Source organism: Xyrauchen texanus, chromosome 9, assembly GCF_025860055.1.
Source record: "Xyrauchen texanus isolate HMW12.3.18 chromosome 9, RBS_HiC_50CHRs, whole genome shotgun sequence".
NCBI lineage: Eukaryota > Metazoa > Chordata > Actinopteri > Cypriniformes > Catostomidae > Xyrauchen > Xyrauchen texanus.
In genome coordinates, this window is record NC_068284.1 from 4,789,013 (window position 1) to 4,810,312 (window position 21,300).

The 21,300-nt window shown below is 39.5% G+C and overlaps 1 protein-coding gene across 2 annotated transcripts in view; it reads right to left on the reverse strand.

Annotated features, from left to right (window-relative positions):
- The window catches only part of LOC127649631 (gastrula zinc finger protein XlCGF49.1-like), a 53,314-nt gene extending 33,492 nt beyond the window's left edge, over positions 1-19,822 (reverse strand). Inside the window, exons 1-2 of one of the 2 annotated variants that reach the window (XM_052134847.1) lie at positions 19,674-19,822; positions 2,279-7,949 (exon numbers count right to left, since the gene is read on the reverse strand). In XM_052134847.1, coding sequence (XP_051990807.1) covers positions 6,778-7,949; positions 19,674-19,746 — 1,245 coding nt within the window. In that variant the 5' untranslated portion in view covers positions 19,747-19,822 and the 3' untranslated portion in view covers positions 2,279-6,777. Of the gene's footprint in view, positions 1-2,278; positions 7,950-19,673 lie in introns of those variants that run through there. The other variant, XM_052134849.1, reaches the window with a different exon arrangement.
- Between the last annotated feature and the right edge of the window lie 1,478 nt (positions 19,823-21,300).

Below are 21,300 nucleotides of genomic sequence, written 5' to 3' on the forward strand. Positions count from 1 at the left end.
GCGTGAAAATCCCAGAAACTGAGCAAATTGTGAAATACTCAGACCGGCCCGTCTGGCACCAACAACCATGCCACGCTCAAAATTGCTTAAATCACCTTTCTTTCCCATTCTGACATTCAGTTTGGAGTTCAGGAGATTGTCTTGACCAGGACCACACCCCTAAATGCATTGAAGCAACTGCCATGTGATTGGTTGATTAGATAATTGCATTAATGAGAAATTGAACAGGTGTTCCTAATAATCCTTTAGGTGAGTGTATATGCCAATATCAGACTCAGCGCGTACATGTGTAAAGGGACTGAGCACGTGCACAATCCGTTTCAACGTGCATTCATGTTATATAAAGTGACTTAAAATCATATATATATTTGCAGATTTTTAGTTTAATTAATTATTTTTATCAGATTGCCATTTCTTTTCCTCTATAACACTGCAGTAGTTTATGAATCCTGAGAATTACCGTAAATGCTCTAGAAAATGTACACCTCAAAATGTATGCACATTCAATAATTTTGTGTGATGACATCACGTGGGCCACTAAAATATGGTTGCCACAGGTTGAGTACCATGGTCTCACAGTCATAATAGTGCAAATTTTATTTTAAAAAAAGTATTGTAAATTGTGCCATAAAATAAATATTCAAAAGTAAATTACAAAAAGTAAATTATATTTGTATTTAGACCCCCTGTGAGCAAGCTACTGATGACTGTGTCAAGGACTACCCCAAAAACTTGATCAATTGTTTAACAATTCTTTCTCAGTGGGACTCTGGAACAGCGAGTAAGCTGTAAACAAAGCTGACTTCATTCCAGCCTTCGCCACACAGTCCCCCCTCAGCATCCTTGCACTGACAGAAACATGGATACGTACAGATGATACGCAACACCCGCTGCTCTCTCCAACATCTTCTCCTTCTCTCACACCCCTCGACACTGCGGTAGGGGTGAGGGAACAGGTTTACTCATTAAAAACCACTGGATATTTTCACCACACTCCTCTCTATGTAACAATACTTCTTTTGAATTCCATGCTATTACTACAATGCAACCCACAAAAATACATGTTGTTGTCATCTATCGCTCTCCAGGTCAGCTGGCAAAGGAGTTGGATGACCTGTTGTCTTCCTTCCCGGAAGATGGTACATCACCATGAAGCTGGGTTCAACTACAGTAATGCCTTCCAAAACGGTCAGATATCAAGAGGTAACCATCAATAACCAAATAAATTTCATAGACCACATCTCAAAGACAGCACGATCATGTAGATTTACACTCTACAATATCAGGAAAATAAGACCTTTCCTTTGTGAACATGCCACACAACTTTTTATTTAGTCACTTGTCATAACTAGACTGATTGCAAGCCTCCCTGCATGCGCAATTAGACCCCTGCAAATGATCCAGAATGCAGCAGCACCAAAACACTTTCCCGGACTTTCAGTTTCATCATACCACGTTGGTGGAATGACTTTCCCAACTCCATCCGGGAAGCTGACTGACTTTCTATCTTCAAAAAATGGCTATAAACAAATCTATTCCATGAAATATTAACTACTAAAACATTTGTTGCACTTGAATCTGTCTTGAATACTATTGTTATACTGAAACTTTGTAATACAGCATTTTTCATCCAACTGATTCCTTAAGATGATTCACTTACAGTGTATTCCTCTTTTGTAAGTCGCTTTGGATAAAAGTGTCTGCCAAATGAATAAATGTAAATAAATCCTATTTTATTCTGCATACACCACTCATATCTATTTATCCGTCCGTCTGTCCGTCCGTCTATCTACAGTGCATCCGGAAAGTATTCACAGTGCTTTTTGTTATGTTACAGCCTGCCTGGAGTTTGCCAAAAGGCACCTGAAGGACTCTCAGACCATGAGAAACAAAATTCTCTGGTCTGAATAAACAAAGATGGAACTCTTTGGCCTGAATGGCAAACGTCATGTCTGGAGGAAACCAGGTACCACTCATCACCTGGCCAATACCATCCTGTAAAGCAGTTCAATGGAAAGGAGGAGGCAAGAACCGGCTTGAGAATATATATATAATTTTAATTATATACTTAAACAAAAGACAAACACACACACATGACGGACATGTCCGTAAACGATCTCTCTCTCCCACACCATCCTCCACAGTCGGCCTTTATCCCTCTCGGAGGCACACCATGATAAGGGACTGGGTGTGTAGAATCACGACCTGGCCCCGCCCTCTCACACATCACTACAGTGAAGCATGGTGGTGGCAGATGGTATTGAACAAAGGCTGTGAATACATGTACATGTGATTTAAATTTTATTTGTAATACATTTTCAAAGATTTCAAACAAACTTCTTTCACGTTGTCATTATGGGGTATTGTTTGAAGAATTTTGAGGAAAATAATGATTATAATCCATTTTGGAATAAAGCTGTAACATAACAAAATGTGGAAAAAGTGATGCGCTGTGAATACTTTCCGGACGCGCACACACCCTATCCTATCCTATCCTATCCTATTCAATCAATCAAATCATCAATCAATCAATCAATCAATCTATCTATCTATCTATCTACTTTCAGACTAGCAATCTAGTTTATTATTAATGTTGCCCTCATTGCAGGCAGAAAATACATTTGAAAATTATTGTTTGCTTACTCTTGATTCACTTAAATAATAATAATTTTGATGTTCCTTACTAAAAAATAAATCATCAAACTAATAACTACTCGCCTCTATTACACAAAAAGGATGAAGTTATAAAGACTTTACAGTGCATACAGGCAATATAATCAACACTTATCCGGTGCTCTTTAATTTGCTGACAAATTAGAAGGGTTCCGTTTCCATAACGTTCAAATCAAATCAAATCCCTTTATTGTCACTCAACCATATACACATGTGCAACAGTGGGTGAAAGTCTTGCATGCGGTTCCAAGCAACATAGCAATATGACAATTACAATAAACATCTGATTTACACATCTGTTACACAACACATCTGTTTTACAATAATTTACACGTTACACAACACAATATACACCTAATAATATACAATATACACAAAATAAGATGACTGTATAAAGTAAAAATGTAATATATCATATATATATATAATTTACCCCTAAAATCAGTGGAAATAAATATGAAGTGTTGTGTTGCAGGGCTCACTGCTAAGAATTATTTTTACTGGCTTGTTGGGCCAGTGCTTCAGATTTTGACTGGCCCCGCCAAAATATTCACTGGCCCCAACACAAAAATGACAAATAGCTGTATTTACCATCATGGCTTTAAAAAATATGTCAGAAGATAATTTTTACATATTTTATGTTTTTAATACAATGTCCCCCAGTGGCCTGGGTGGCTCAGCGAGTAAAGACGCTGACCCCCCCCCCCCCCGGTGTCACGAGTTTGATTCCAGAGTGCGCTGAGTGACTCCAGCCAGGTCTCCTAAGCAACCAAATTGGCCTGGTTGCTAGGGAGTGGAGACCTCCTTGTGGTCACTATAATGTGTGGTTCTCGCTCTCGTTGGGGCGTGTGGCGAGTTGTGTGTGGATGCCGTGGAGAATAGCGTGGGCCTCCACACACGCTATGTCTCTGCAGTAATGCGCTCAAGAAGCCACGTGATAAGATGCGTGGATTGATTTTCTCAGATGCAGAGGCAACTAAGATTCGTCCTCCACCACCCAGATTTACGTGAGTCACTACGCCACCACAAGGACTTTGAGCGCATTGGGCATTCCAAATTGGGGAGAAAAAAAAAATACTATGTTCCCCAAAATTGTATCACATTTATAATTTGCAAGATATGATTTATGCCTTATGTAATTCCATATATGCGCTTTACAGAGATAAATGTATAAATACACCATATCAACCTCAGACGTCCTGCCATTTACTCATGTGTTTTTAAGCCAAGAGTTATGTGGAGATGATGGGTTTTCGTTCACCCATTTAGTCATGCTGTCATGCAACTTTTGCCCATGTGTAACGTTTTAACAAGAAAGATCAAAGATTATTCAATTATTTCAATTCACAATGTGTAATGTGCGTCATGAAAGCAGAAAACCCAAACAAGACCAACACTGACTGATATACAAAGAACAAAATCAAAATTACCTGTATGGTACAGAAATTAGACAACAGGTGTTTTATGAGGATGAAATTATGAAGTCGACTGTTTCAAATATTCATCTTCACCCTGCAGCTGAACAGCTCTGATAATAATAGCCTAATAGCCATAGTTATCATGCTTCTTTTCATATAAAATGGCGTTATCATGTCGAATTAATGTTTACATTTTGAATAAAACTAATGCTCTGTCCCTTTACGAGAGCACGTGCATGTTAAACAGTCTACGCTGCATGGAGAGAAATGATGATGAGACATATGCACGGAGAGACATGGATTTTCAGTCCTATAGAAAGAAACTGCTGATTTCTTGTGTTCCAATGTGTGGATTACTTCAGCAATCATGACATGTGTCCCCTTTTTCTGTGGGCAGTTAAGACTTATAACTAGCAATGCCCGATTTGTCGAATAATAATTATTCTGAGTTCAAATTTTTTTATGAATTAGCCAAACTTGTCTGTAAAATTGATCTGTGGTTCAGTCCAATTCATTTGGACTGCACATTCACTGAATCATTTAAAGTGGCATCACAGAGATACTTTGGAACAAAGAAAACAAACAGAGTGCTGGATAAAGTGGACATTACCTACAATAGTTTGAAAGAGAGGTAACCTTGAGAAACTAGTGCTGTGTCATGTGAATAAGGTTCCGTTTACCCCAAAAGGTTTTTTTTTGCATCTGCCTGTGCTGTTTTTTTTAATAATTTTCCTGTGTAAACATGCACTCGATGGAAGGCATTGACCACAATACTGCATTTGTATCTCTAACAAGATGTTGCATTTTTTAGATGCTATGTCAAGATAAAAAGAAATGTATCTGTTAAACACGTATCGAGACACATGCGCTATGCTTGATTGGTTGAAATGCATCTAGCTTTTTAGCAAAAATAAAAAAGCGTTTGGTCTACACAGCCCCTAAGGAAGTGGGTAAACATTAATGCCACATAAATTGCATTCATTTAACACATTAAACATACCGCATTAATCGCAGAAATTAACGTTATTTTTCCGAGCCATAATTTACATTAAAAAAAGCCTGCTATTAAACTTGAGTTTCAACAGAACAATTTAAGATTGTGTCAAATCACATTCAGGTAATCAATAATCCACGTACCATCAACTGGCTTATGCTTCCAAGCAAATCTATAGATATAGGCCTAAACTACAGAGTTGAGATACAATATTGAAAATCTTTGACTTTCCTTAAATATTTTGAAATGTGCTGATTAAATAGGCCACACAAAACAAGATTTGGCCTCTTTTTATTTCTGGTAATTTCATGATGTACTACACATTTGTGGCCATAATTATAATACAAATAAATGAAATTATTAATGTACCCAAGTTTGACAAACAGTAGGAATAGATATAACATAAACCAGAGAATGCATCTAAAGAAATAAAGGAAGTCTTAAATTTCAGTCTGTTCCTCGTACAAAGCTATTGTATTGCTTCAGATCACTTAGAATATAGCACACAATATGTACTGTATGTGGAATACCTTTATGTTGCCCTAGTCCCCATAAAAGGAGCAATCTGGAAATTCTGCTTAAGATCTTCACTTGTGACACATGGAAGTAAGTTATAGGTTTGGAACAACATGAGAGTAAATGATTACAGAATTTTTGTGTGTACTAACTCTAATGGGGCTTTTCCACTGCACGGTACAACTCGATTCAGGGTTTTCCATTGTGGATAGTACCTGGTAATGTTTATAGTACCACCTCGGTCGAGGTTCCAAGCCAGCCGAGCTGATACTGAATGTGATGTCAAAACCCTGCATATCACTGATTGGTCAGAGAGAATCTTCACTACCAGCGTCACTGGATTTTTGACACAGGACATCAACCCCCTAGTTTTAAAGTTAGCTACAGCGATAGCAGTATCATTTATTCATGCAACATTTGAATTGTAAAAAGAAATGGCTGTGCAAAAAACCACGCTGTGGTCAATAAAACGAGGTACAGACCTTCCTCTCGTTAGCGACGAACGAAACTGAAAAGTCTTTCAGGAAGTGTCTCAGCTGTTGGCCACACAGCTGAGACACGGCTACCACCGGACCAACCAACAGTGTAAGGAAAAGTACAAAAATAAAAACTTAAGTGACTACAGAATCATCAAAGAAAAGTGGAAGTGGTTCGACCAAATGGACACTATCTAGACTGGCGAGCAATGGGAGGGAGAGTGCCCTAGACTCAGCCAAGACTGGAGTCCACAATGGAGAATGGTACGTTAACTCTATACTCTGCTTGAAAGCTTCACTTTATTTAGTTGACCAGCTACTGGAAAGCTTGCTTCTAAAACAACCGGGCCAATTTAACTGTTACACTTGTGTAAAATGGCCATGCAACAACTGCTTTATGCAGTACAATTAGCTAGTAGCTAACAGCTAGCGGTAGTGTTATTGTTTAGTGTCGCGTTTAAGATGATGTCACAGCAGTAGAGGCGGCGCAACTATAACGATCAGCCTATAATCCCACATACGTTGATGCAGCACCAAATAGCAGTGGAAAAGCAAGCTCAGAAAAGTAAAGCGAGAAGAGTCGTGTCAAACCGTAACGTGCAGTGGAAAAGTGTCATAAGCTTTCAACACCATAGCACTCTTTTTTTTGCCTCTTGATCTTTGCCTCTTGACAGACTTTTCAGTTATCCATGCATCACCACTATATATGTTTCTCACCAGTATGTATTTTCTGGTGCTCTTTTAAATTCTGGATACATTTAAAGCTTTTACAACAATGATAACACACATGGAGCCTCTCGTTCGTGTGAGTTTTGAGGTGTTTTTGGAGATAACTTGCATAAATGAAACTCTTGTCACATTGAGAACAATGGTGTAATTTCTCTCCTGAATGCATCTTCAAATGACCTACTAAGACTGCTTGATATTTGAAATCCTTGCCACACTTAGGGCATGTGTAAAGCTTCTCTCTATTATGAATTTTGGTGTGATTCAGAAGGCTACTTTTACGTCTGAAACATTTTCCACAATGAGTACATGTGAAAGGCTTCTCTCCAGTGTGAATTCTCATGTGATCATTAAGGTTTTCTTTATGGAAGAAACTCTTTCCACACTGATCACATTTGTAAGGCCTCTTTCCAGAGTGAACTCTCATGTGATTCTTAAGTGTTGCCTTATGACTGAAACACTTTCCACACTGATCGCATCGGAAAGGCGTCTCTCCAGAGTGAAGGCTCATGTGTTTCTTAAGGGTTGATTTATAACCAAAACTCTTTCCACATTGATCACATGGGAAAGCCTTCTCTCCAGAGTGAATGCTAATGTGATTCTTAAGGGTTGCTTTATGACTGAAACTCTTTCCACACTGATGACATGGGAAAGCCTTCTCATCAGAGTGAACACTAAAGTGATTCTTAAGGGTTGCTTTATGTCTGAAACTCTTTCCACACTGATGACATGGGAAAGGCTTCTCTCCAGAGTGAACTCTAATGTGATTCTTAAGGGTTGCTTTTTGACTGAAACTCTCTCCACACTGATTGCAAGGGAAAACCTTCTCTCCAGAGTGAACTTTAATGTGATTCTTAAGGCTTGCTTTATTAAAAAAACTCTTTCCACACTGATCACATGGGAAAGGCTTCTCTCCAGAGTGAACTCTAAAATGTCCCATAAGTTGTTCTTTAGATGTGAAACTCTCTTTACATTGAAGGCAGGTGAAAAAAACTTGGGCTCCAGTTCTTCGACATCTTTTCCTTGGGAATTTTTTAGTCTCTGAGCAACTAAAAGGTTTTTCTACAGTTTTGAAATGAGGTTCCTCATACTGATGTTTTTCCTCCAATGTCAGTTCTTGACTTTCCTCTTTCACTTCCATGAGGTCTAAAATGAACATAAAAAATTTATATATTTAAATTCAAGAGTGACATATATGACATGAATTGAAAGAATGCTAATTTCAGTGTAATGGCAAAAAGCAACAGTATCAACAATACATTTTTTGTGATCCTCAATATTTACGTTATTTTCATCAAGTCTGCTTTATGCATTTTCCTCTAGTCTGTCCTAATTCAACAAGTTATTGCACAGATCATATGATTTTTCTAAACTATAGTCACCAAATCTAATTAATTGCACGAGGCTAGTGATGTTATGCATGACAATGGCGCTTCAAAGCATGTATCGAGAATGCAGCACAATTTCCAATGAAGCCCCGTATCAAGGCGTGTATTCTTTTCAGAGATTTATGTGATCAATGAAAAAAGGTGTCTCAATCAGCTCCCTATTTCATGAATCGGCATATCATGAACACGATTTTGTGCACTGGCAAGGTTGTTGATCTACTAAGCATTTGGGACTAGGGCTGAAAAAATTAGTCTGAATTATCGACAATAATGATGCATGACTAAGGAGATGAAGAATTACACAGCTCAGATGCACTCTAAACTTTCCAAACAACTTCAGGTGATGTAGATCGCAAAGTATGAGGAAGTTATAATGCAAAAATGCATAGAGAAGTAAATAAAGAAGAACTCTTGATGTGGAATAAACGCAGCCGGAGCTCTTTAAAGTAAACACACTGGCATTACATCTGCAGTTATATTTAATGCGTTATAGCTTTATTAAAGTTCAAATAATACAGAAACAGATTCTCAAGTAAATCAAGTCAAGTCAAGTGGTTTTTATTGTCGTTTCAACCATATACAGTTAGTACAGTACACAGCAAAACGAGACAACGTTCCTCCAGGACCATGGTGCTACATAAAAACAACAAAGGACCAACATAGGACCACATGAGACTACACAACGAAATAAAATACCTATATAAACTACCTATATATACCTATATAAAGTGCACGTGCAAACATGTGCAAAAAGTACAGGACAGTACAACAAATTACTGACAATGAACAGGACAATAGACAGTGCAGCGCCGACCAGTACTCAGTAGTGCAAAAAGATGACAGTTTCTAAAAATGTAAACATAACATACTATGAGATAATGTTCTATGCACATAGCAGTTATTGAGGTAGCAGACAGTTAGCAGACAGTTATAAAGTGACAGTTATTAAAGTGCAACTCAGGACACGTGTGTGTGTCAAACCAGTATTGAGAAGTCTGATGGCTTGGGGGAAGAAGCTGTTACACAGTCTGGCCGTGAGGGCCCGAATGCTTCGGTACCTCTTGCCAGACGGGAGGAGGGTAAAGAGTTTGTGTGAGGGGTGTGTGGGGTCGTCCACAATGCTGGTTGCTTTGCGGATACAGTGTTTTTTGAAAATGTCTTTGATGGAGGGAAGAGAGACCCCAATGATCTTCTCAGCTGTCCTCACTATCCTCTGCAGGGCTTTGCGGTCCGAAGCGGTGCAAGTCCCAAACCAGGCAGTGATGCAGCTGCTCAGGATGCTCTCAATAGTCCCTCTATAGAATGTAGTGAGGATGGGGGTTGGGAGATGTGCTTTCCTCAGCCTTCGAAGAAAGTAGAGACGCTGCTGGGCTTTCTTGGTGATAGAGCTGGTGTTGAGGGACCAGGTGAGGTTCTCCGCCAGGTGAACACCAAGAAATTTGGTGCTCTTGACAATCTCCACAGAGGAGCCGTCGATGTTCAGCGGAGTGTGTTCACCTTGTGCTCTCCTAAAGTCAACAACCATCTCTTTTGTTTTGTCGACATTCAGGGACAGGTTGTTGGCTCTACACCAGTTCGTCAGCCGCTGCACCTCCTCTCTGTATGCTGACTCGTTGTTCTTGCTGATGAGACCCACCACGGTCGTGTCATCGGCGAACTTGATGATGTGATTCGAGCTGTGCATTGCTGCACAGTCGTGAGTCAGCAGAGTGAACAGCAGTGGACTGAGCACACAGCCCTGGGGGCCCCAGTGTTCAGTGTGGTGGTGGTGGAGATGCTGTTCCCGATCCGGACTGACTGAGGTCTCCCAGTCAGGAAGTCCAGGATCCAGTTGCAGAGGGAGGTGTCCAGGCCCAGCAGGTTCAGCTTTCCAATCAGGTGCTGGGGAATGATTGTGTTGAATGCTGAGCTGAAATCTATGAACAGCATTCGAACATATGAGTCCTTATTGTCTAGGTGGGTGAGGGCCAGATGGAGGGTTGTGGTGATGGCATCGTCCGTTGAGCGGTTTGAACGATACGCAAACTGCAGTGGGTCTAGTGAGGGGGCAGCTGGGTCTTAATCTGCCTCATGACGAGCCTCTCGAAGCACTTCATGATGATGGGTGTAAGTCGCGACGGGACGGTAGTCGTTGAGGCAGGACACTGAAGACTTCTTTGGCATGGGGATGATGGTGGTGGCCTTGAAGCACGTTGGAACAACGGCGCTGCTCAGAGAGATGTTGAAGATGTCGGTAAGAACATCTGCTAGCTGGTCTGCACATCCTCTGAGCACTCTGCCAGGAATGTTGTCTGGTCCAGCAGCCTTCCGTGGGTTGACTCTACGTAGAGTTTTCCTCACATCTGCCGTGGTAAGACAGAGCACCTGGTCGTTGGGAGGAGGGGTGGACTTCCTCGCCATCACGTCGTTCTGCACTTCAAACCGAGCGTAGAAGTCGTTCAGCGCATCTGGAAGGGAGGCATCTTTGTCACAGGCAACTGATGTTGTCCTGTAGTTGGTGATGGCCTGGATGCCCTGCCACATGCGCCGCGTGTCACCGCTGTCCTGGAAGTGACTGTGGATTCTCTGGGCGTGTGCGCGCTTTGCCTCTCTGATTGCCCGTGACAGTTTGGCCCTAGCTGTTCTTAGGGCTGCCTTATCGCCTGCTCTGAAGGCGAGTCTCGGGACGTCAGCAGCGTGCGCACCTCCGCAGTCATCCACGGCTTCTGGTTGGAGCGTGTGGTGATGGTCTTGGAGAAAGTGACATCATCAATGCACTTGCTGATGTAGCTGGTCACTGATGCTGTGTATTCCTCCAAGTTGGTAGAATCGCCATATGTTGCAGCCTCCCTGAACATGTGCCAGTCAGTACACTCAAAACAGTCCTGAAGAGCAGAGATGGCTCCTGCTGGCCAGGTTTTCACCTGCTTCTGAAGCGGTTTTGTGCGTCTGACGAGCGGTCTGTATGCTGGAATTAACATAACAGAGATGTGGTCTGAGTAGCGAGGTGGGGCGGGGCTCCGCCCGTGCAGCGCCTGGGATGTTTGTGTAAACAAGATCAAGGCGTTAGCCCCTCTCGTTGCAAAGTCCACATACTGATGGAATTTAGGGAGCACTGTCTTGAGATTTGCATGGTTGAAATCTCCGGCGACAATAAACAGTCCGTCGGGGTGAGCGTTCTGCAGTTCAGCTCATAGCCCCATACAGTTCACAGAGCGCTTCCTTAGCGTTAGCGCTGGGGGAATGTAAACTCGGTTATGCAAACAGTGGTGAATTCCCGTGGTAGATAAAAAGGTCTGCATCTAACAGTCACAAGCTCCAACAGCGATGAACAGTAACTAGAGACTAGCATAGAGTTCTTGCACCATTCCGTGTTGATGTAAACACACAAGCCACCACCGCGAGTCTTACTGCAGAGAGCTGTATTTCTGTCGGCACGAAACGAGGCGAGCCCGTCTAGCTGAATGGCGGCATCCGAACTCTGTCGCTGAGCCACGTCTCCGTGAAAACAAAGACGCAGCAGTCTCTAAACTCACGCTGCGTAGCCTGCTGGAGTCGGATATAGTCCAGTTTATTGTCCAGGGAGCAAACATTTGAGAGCAGGATAGACGGGAGAGCCGGCCAGCTAGGGTTTGTTTTTAGCCTAGCATGGACCCCGCCCTCTTTCCGCTTCGCTTTCGCACACCGCTACGACGTCCTCTCCCCGGCCACCGGCATCAGGCGACGCCGAGGGCTGGAGGCCTGGTCTCCGCAGCAAGCCGAGTACGCGTAGCGCCTCCTGCAGGTCATCATGCAGCTTGGTTTTTGCATGAGTCTTATATTTGAGTAGTGTCTGGCGATGGTAGACACGAACACTGGTTGTTCCGATGTCCATGTGTTGCAAAAGTCGGGCTTTTTTAACAAAAATAGCACCATTGTGGATCCGGAGTGGCCGCTGCGTGCTACCGCGCCGCCATCTTGGATCATTTATTTTTGGATCATTTATTTTTGGATCAAAAATAAATGTATCTTGTTTTAAGGATTTTTAGACCATTTTAAATGGAAAACAAAAATACACTTGATAACAATAGGAATTTGTTTTACTGAATTAAACGTAATAAAAAGTGTTTCTTTCCCTTTAATTCGGTGAATGTCATTTAGAGATTTTTTAAAAGATGATTTTGTCTTCTTTATTGTTAGTAAGCACATTTAATACAACCTTTTAAGCTGGGGCACAAGCTGAATAGTCAATTTAGACCTAATTATTAATTGTTGCAATAAACACCAAATGGTCAAATAATCGTTCTAATAATCATGAGATTAATCGATTATCAAAATAATCGTTAGTTGCAGCCCTAATCTCAGGCATCTTCAAGCATCGCTTTGTCCCATTTTTCCACCTCACCTCAACGTGTCATGTCCACTAATGAAGGCCAGCAACAAAGTATCTCTGACATAAATACCACCAAGAATGATTGCAGCGTCTCAGAGTGAGCCGTTAATCGTCACAGAACAGGTAAGGCAGCTGGATGTAGCGTCTGGAGGAATCAATGAAGGATAATCATTAACTCAGCAGATTCATGAATACAAAGAACTCCCTGTAAGACCACCGAAATAGCACCAGCTAGCCTGTGATAGTACAATGAACTATTGACAGAGAACCCTCGTTGTGCTTCCTAAAAACCCCCGCACATGTGACACCCTCGTGTTTTACAATGTGAGGAAAGCCATGTGAGATGTTGAATGTAAAAATATGTGTGTCTTCCATTTAAACCTAGAAATGCTTGTTTTTAAAGAAATATGTCTAACCCCTGTACGTTGTGTATTTCTGCTGTATATCAGAAACGTTACAATTGTTTCGTTGTGTAGTTTAAACTACTGAGGCTTTATATTTAATAGCCTGAGAGTGTATATCCACTTTTAAGGGTACCAAATACATTTTTCTTGGTATCAAATTAAACCTTACGATTTGTCCTAGCTGAATATGAATATAAGATCACCTTAGAATTGTGTTCTGCTATGTTTTACCATCTTTGGAGTTATTGCCGGACCCGGTCATGCAAATGAGCCTTGACGGGACAAAGGACCCCTCTCATGCCCAAAATAAGGGAGACTTTTACGACCTCCAAAGGAATGTGCAGAGATTGCTGACGCTCACATAATTCTTACTGAGAAGGAGAAATGAACCCTTTTAATCCTATATATTCTATATATATATCCATGTGATACATGTATTGACATGTATCTAATGTTCCATCTCATGATTTCCCTTCATGTTGTTTGGTCTATGTTTTCTTGCAAACTCTAATGGGTTAATGTTTCAGACTTTGCATACTATGGTTAACTGAAATCATATGTGTGGCACATTTGGTCTCTATAACTTGGTATTTTGAAGATCGAAATGACTGTGTACATGATATGTCGATAAAAACAACATATTAGTATTACAAGAATATTTCCTAGTTCTAAGAGGAGCACTCTTAGAACAAAGAGCAATAAACCAAATTCCCGCCTGGAACTTCCACCCTTCTTATTGGTCGAGCCAATGAGAGGTGGGACACGTTTTCTAAGGTTATAAATTGCATCCTCTCTTACCCTTCGTTCTCTTACTCTTATCTCTCTTTTGCTGCCCCCACTTCATCTCACCTATTCCCCTGGGACGCTCCCGGATCTCTTCAAGCTTTCTTACATCTCTTTTTACTTCCCTACGTCACTTCTTCTGGATCTCGTCAAGCCATATTACCCTCTCTCACGTCTTCCCCCGATCTTCTGCAACCCTCTGGAACGCTCGTCAACTATTCAACAGTCACCCTCTAAGACGCCTCGTGTTTCCAGCAAGCAAACCACGCTCTGGAAACACCGAACCGAAATCCTCCGTCTCAAGAACACCACGAGGACACGATACCCACGCAGCCTTGCTCAGCCACGCAAAAGGTCCTTTTGTGCAAGTATTATTCCATTGAAATCCAAATGCATCACAGTGTGTAATTTCCTTGCTGGCTTCAAAGGGTTAATTGTTGTAATAAGTTTGCCATACCTCTAATAATTCTTTACTTTCCCTTACTGTGTTTTACTTTGCTTATTTTATGTTTATTCTATGTTAAATGTTGTTTATCAAGTGTAGTGATATATCATAGTGCCTTGTATTAAACTCAATTATACGCTTGATTGTCTGTGTTTGTTGGTCATAAAGCAAAGCCTCTTTAATGTGCGATTTTAAGCTACGAGCTGATATTATCAAAGTAAGTTAACGTGCTTTTGATGAATAAGCTTATAACTAAGAATAACCCTTCTGGAGAATTGATCAGGAGTATCGAATAAAGTGGTTCGGCGGACGAACTGACTGGTTGCGGTAGCCTACGGGTCAATTCCATTAAGGTGTTATTAAAATTAATATAGCCTGTCTGCATATGATGTATATTGATAATTAATTATAATTCGTTGTGTTTAATTATCTATATATATTTGAAGCAGACTCTTGGACTATATAAGCCCTTTTTGGGGCGTTTTTATATGTATTGGTATCTGGGTCACACCGTATGATTAATCATTGATTACGATCATTGGAATTAATTGTACATTCCCCAAACCTGACCTGCATACCCTACATGGAGATGGAGAAGAGAGACGCACACTCAAAAATCCCCCTGAAATTCTCTGGGCTCTTCATCCCATATTATATACAGTGCATCCGGAAAGTATTCACAGCGCTTTACTTTTTCCATTTTGTTATGTTACAGCCTTATTCCAAAATGGATTAAATTAACAGTGCATGTCAGAACACAAACCAAACCATGAAATCCAAGGAATTGTATCAAGGCACAGATACATTTCTGCAGCATTGAAGGTCCCAATGAGCAAGTTTGGAAGGACTCTTCCAAGAGCTGGCTGCCCGGCCAAACTGAGCGATCGGGGGAGATGGGCCTTAGTCAGGGAGGTGACCAAGATCCCAAGAATACCATTCCTACAATGAAGCATGGTGGTGGCAGCATCATGCTTGTTGGATGTTTTTCAGCGGCAGGAACTGGGAGACTAGTCAGGATCGAGGGAAAGATGAATGCAGCAATGTACAGAGACATACTTGATGAAAACCTGCTCCAGAGCGCTCTTGACCTCATACTGGGGCGAAGATTCATCTTCCAACGGGACAACGACCCTAAGTACACAGCCAAGATAACAAAGGAGTGGCTACGGGACAACTCTGTGAATGTCCTTGAGTGGCCCAGCCAGAGCCCAGACATGAACCCGATTGAACATACCTGGAGAGATCTGAAAATGGCTGTGCACCGACACTTCCCATCCAACCTGATGGAGCTTGAGAGGTCCTGCTAAGAAGAATGGGAGAAACTGCCCAAAAATAGGTGTGCCAAGCTTGTGCCATCATACAAAAAAAGACTTGAGGCTGTAATTGGTGCCAAAGTTGCTTCAACAAAGTATTGAGCAAATGTGATTTTCTACGTTTTTTATTTTTAATAAATTACAATAAAAGATTTCAAACAAACTTATTTCACGTTGTCATTATGGGGTATTATTTGTAGAATTTTGAGGAAAATAATTAATTTAATTTAATTTTGGAATAAGGCTGTAACATAACAAAATGTAGAAAAAGTGAAGCGCTGTAAATACTTTCCAGATTAACTGTATATATAGGGAGGAGAGGGTTTGAGTATAATGTGCTCGCAATGAACATGATTAATCTCAACAAGTGCTGCATGACTGGTAGGGATAATAATAATGACATAGCACTCTGGCGATATATCCTCAAATCATCATGTTCAGTCCTTCTACAGCTTCTGAGGAACCGCATTAGTTGCACTTCAGAGCAAAAGCCATGGTCCGCAAAGAGCTTCCAAAGCATCAGAGGGATCTCATTGTTGAAAGATATCAGTCAGGAGAAGGGTACAAAAGAATTTCCAAATGATTAGATATACCATGGAACACAGTCATCATCAAGTGGAGAAAATATGGCACAACAGAGATATTACCAAGAACTGGACATCCCTCCAAAATTGATGAAAAGACGAGAATAAAACTGGTTATGGAGGCTTCCAAGAGGCCTACAGCAACATTAAAGGAACTAGGAATTTCTGGCAAGTACTAGCTGTGTGCTACATGTGACAACAATCTCCCGTATTCTTCATATGAATGGGCTATGGGGTAGGGTGGCAAGACGGAAGCATTTTCTTACAAAGAAAAACATCCAAGCCCGGCTGAAGTTTACAAAAACAAACATCAAGTCTCCCAAAAGGACGTGGGAAAATGTGTTATGGTCTGATGAAACCAAGGTTGAAATTTTTGGCCATAATTCCAAAAGCAATGTTTGGCGCGAAAACAACACTGCACATCTCCCAAAGAACACCATACCCACAGTGAAGCATGGTGGTGGCAGCATCATGCTTTGGGGCTGTTTTTCTTCAGCTGGAACCAGGGCCTTAGTCAGGGTGGAGGGAATTATGAACAGATCCAAATACCAGGCAATTTTGGCACAAAACCTTCAGGCGTCCGTTAGAAAGCTGAAGATGAAAAGGAAGTTCACCTTTCAGCATGACAACGACCCAAACACATCCAAATCCACAAAACCATGGCTTCACCAGAAGAAGATTAATGTTTTGGAATGGCCCAGCCAGAGCCCAGACCTGAATCCAATTGAACATCTGTGGGGTGATCTGAAGAGGGCTGGGCACAGGAGATGTCCACGCAATCTGACAGATTTGGAGCGCTTTTGCAAAGAAGAGTGGGCAAATATTGCCACATCAAGATGTGCCATGCTAATACACTACCCAAAAAGACTGAGTGCTGTAATAAAATCAAAAGGTGCTTCAACAAAGTATTTTTTTTTTCCCCTCAAATATTTCAGTTTGTTTTTCAATTGAATTGTTCACGTTATAGTTCACATTAAAGGTGGAAAAAGTTCTGACATGATTTATCTTTGTCTCATTCTTTTACATCACAAGAACCTGGCATTTTAACAGGGGTATGTAGACATTTTATATCCACTGTAGAAGCCGGCTTCCTGAGGAGAGTTCTACTTCATGCAGCGCTGCATAGACCGATGACACACAAAGCCTGACTTGAAGCACTGGATAGAAATTTTGTCTGGCTTTACCGCGTCAATGTGACGCATGCCATCAAAGTGCTGTGAGAACATGTCAAGACTAGCCACCTGGCTCAGAAAATGTTAATTATTGAGAAATAATTCTAAATTATTCAAAAACACTAATTCCTTTATTGGTATTAAAATAATACAGGCTTATACCAAACTTTCTTCTTGTACACACAGGCACTGTATAAAGCAGCATGTAACCTATTCCAATTAATAATGTTTCTATAGGTACAATTCAAGCGTCTGTTAATCTGAATTTCTAACGGATCTAGTTTGTCTGCAAAAAAGAAAGAAAACGTTGCATGTAAATTCAGCACAAAATGGGAAGCCAAACTGTCCGGCTTGAAGGCTCTCTTTTCAACTCTTCCCCCATCTGCACCCGGCAAATCTTGCAGATTGTTAATGCAAGGCAGAGTGAAGTTTAACACACCTTTTCTGTCCAATCACATACGTGCTACACAAATTGAATCTGCACCTCTACTCTACTGGTTTATGGAAGTTTAAGGGATAGTTCACCCAAAAATAAAGTCAATATTTACTCAGACATCTGCCGAAAGGAAATATCATTTAGACATATTGCAGATGAGCAAACAACCAGAACAATTTGTGCTATTTGTGTATGATGCTTACTGTTGTTTACATCGTGTCTATACTTTTGGAACAGTAAGTATTTTAACATTTACGTATTGGCCTCCATTCACTTCCACTGTAAGTGCCTCATTGTAACCCACATTTTTATATTAATTTTTTTCAAGAAAAGGAGGGATGAGTCGAAATGAATTTTTGTGGTAATCAATTCATTTAGCTTAACTTGTATTGAACCCAGAATATTATTATTATTATATATTACAATTATTTTATATGACTAGTCAAAACTAAGAGATATCTTGAATTACAATTTCTACAAGTAAAAACTAATTTATAGATTTCAGAAAATGTTTTTCAATGTAAGCCAATGGAAATGACTAGTCAAAATAAAATTGTAGATAACTTAAGTGAGTGAAATGGCTAGTCAAAATAAAATTGTAGATATTTTCAGTGAGTGAAATGGCTAGTCAAATTTTTTTTTATATCTTCAGTGAGTGAAATGGCTAGTCAAAATAAAATTGTAGCTATCTTAAGTGAGTGAAATGGCTAGTCAAAATAAAATTATAGATATCTTCAGTGAGTGAAATGGCTAGTCAAAATAAAATTTTACATATCTTCAGTGAGTTAAATGGCTAGTTGATAATAAAATTATAGATATCTTCAGTGAGTGAAATGGCTAGTTGATAATAAAATTTTAGATGTCTTCAGTGAGTGAAATGGCTAGTTGATAATAAAATTATAGATATCTTCAGTGAGTGAAATGGCTAGTTGATAATAAAATTTTAGATGTCTTCAGTGAGTGAAATGGCTAGTTGATAATAAAATTATAGATATCGTCAGTGAGTGAAATGGCTAGTTGATAATAAAATTATAGATATCTTCAGTGAGTGAAATGGCTAGTTGATAATAAAATTGTAGATATCTTCAGTGAGTGAAATGGCTAGTTGATAATAAAATTGTAGATATCTTCAGTGAGTGAAATGGCTAGTCAGCCATGACTAGTAAAACCTGAATTACGGGAATTAATGATAATTCGGCTTGCCATAACTTCCGTCAGGTCCGTCTCGCAAAATCGTCACGTATTTGGTGTGAACAGGCTTTTATTTATTGTTTTATCACATTCAATTTCAGCTGGTTTATTACAATTAATGTCAGGGTTCCCACCCTTTTTGAACCGTGAATTTCCATTCCAATTTTTTTATAGAAAACCTAATATATATATATTAGGTTTTCTATGAAAAATAACCCAGATAGCCGAGATGTATGCATTTCATCTGGAAACCATCATAATCAAATTAACATTTCGTTCTGCTGAATGTTATTGATATCTGAAAGGAAACGTCTTATAGATTTATTGCAGATGAGCAAACAACCAGAAAAATACATCTTCCAGATATAAACACATATCAAATAGACGTATGGGTGATGTACGTGTGCTATCAGTAGAGTTCTTTTTTTTAATTTTTTACATTTTAATATTCATTTGTATTTTCAGAGTTTCCACGTAAAGAGCAATGTCGGTGTTCCCTTTTGTTTTATCCCAATATCCGTTATTTAAGAAGTATAAATTAGATTCAGTACTTTATTAACTCCAAAAATACATGTTAATGCGCACTATGGGATAAAAACAAGGTTTAACTAAATCTGGTGGCATAACGTCACGTTTATTCCAAAAGGGTTACCTAATGCTGATATGCGGATTAATGATTAAGACTCAGAGACTATGAGACCCTTCATTATCTTTGCTGGTTTTGGTGAGGCAAGTCGCGTATTTTGGGCTTGTTTCTCTTTTATTATTCAGTTATTAATGAAGAATCAAGAATGGACACCAACCTATTTGTTCCTCAGTATCTTCATTTTTTACTTTGCATGGTTCTGGATCACTCTCTTCTTTAATAAACTCCATCTTTAATATATAATGTCCCGCAGATTTCAGATAATAAACTGTATTAAGTTATTCCTGTTCGTTTACAAACGTGTAGTCGACAACATGGCGGCGGGGCGTGTTTTATGACGTAATAATTGCGGCGTTATTGTAAAATAATTTGTATTATGTCTTACATAGAACAATGAGTGCAAATATTACACACAGACAACACAGCTACAGAGCACATAAGCACAAACAGTGATCAGAGTAGGCAGATTGTATTATTTATTTATTTATTTTTTATTATTTTTTTTACTACAACGAACGTAGTACCTATACATAAAAAATAAAACCGTTATTAAACCAAATTAGGATACAGGAGAATATTCAACAAACATAATCAAGAACTTAAGAATGTAAAAAAATTAAATAATAATAATAATAAATAGGCCTAACGATTTTAAGGAATTAAGGACAACAAAATAGAGATGATTAATATACATACATAAATGTGCAGTATATAAAATAAAATAATCTAGTTACTTAGAGTTCCTTTAAAATATTCTTTATAATATTTAAAAAAACCTACGTTTTTTTATTTTGAACAAAGCTGAGGGATGTTAAGAGAGATCTTAATATAAAATCAGGGCAGCTTGCAAACTTTTGTTTATGAATACAAAATTTGGCTTGCAGGATAATTAAATTGACAATATATTCAAAGGGTTTCTTTGAAGGGAATTATTATAGTAAAAAATCATGTCTTTATTGCTAAAAGAATATGTAGTACTGGCAGGATCAAATAAGTGTGAGCCCAGATCCGACCAAAATGTTTAGTTATAGGGCACTCAAAAAACAGATGGAGAGATGTCTCATTGACATTTCTACAAAAAGAACACAAATGATCAATATTCATGAATTTGGAGATGTACAAAGTGGAGAGTTAACAGGATATATTTTGTGTAGAATTTTGAAATGTATTTCTTTGACCTTGTTGGAGATATAATATTTCCCAGGTTAAAGCCAGTCCCTGAGCCAATCTATGTCCTCTACAAGAGAAGCCCAAAATAATTTTCCCTTGATATCATTTTCTTTCTTTGCTGAATTATCTGTCGGACAGTTTATCAGTACACTTCTTATCAAAAAAGATCTATTCCTTCAAGAGCAAGGCAGACCGCATTATGTACATATTCCCAGAACAAAAATGTATGTGATTTTTAATTAAGAGTGTTAATCCTGACAGAACTGCTCTAATTAAAGTATTACATTATTTGACGGGAACTGGGAAGATATGGTAAATCATCAAATATGGAAAACATACCTTTAATATTATTCTGGAACCACCTTGAGAAATAGAGAGATTTGTTTCTGACAGTAATCTCTAACTTGTTCCATTGAAATGTTTTGTGTGGTGAGAAACCATGGACAAAACAGAGCTTCCAAGCTAGGAGGAACTGCTGATGAAATCTGGATAGAGCAATAGGTCATTTATAAGGTGAATAGTTACATCCTAGGAGGAAATAAAGGCCACCGACTTTATCAAATAAGGAATTAGGGATGAAGGACCAAATAGATTTTGGGTTAGCTAGACATCTC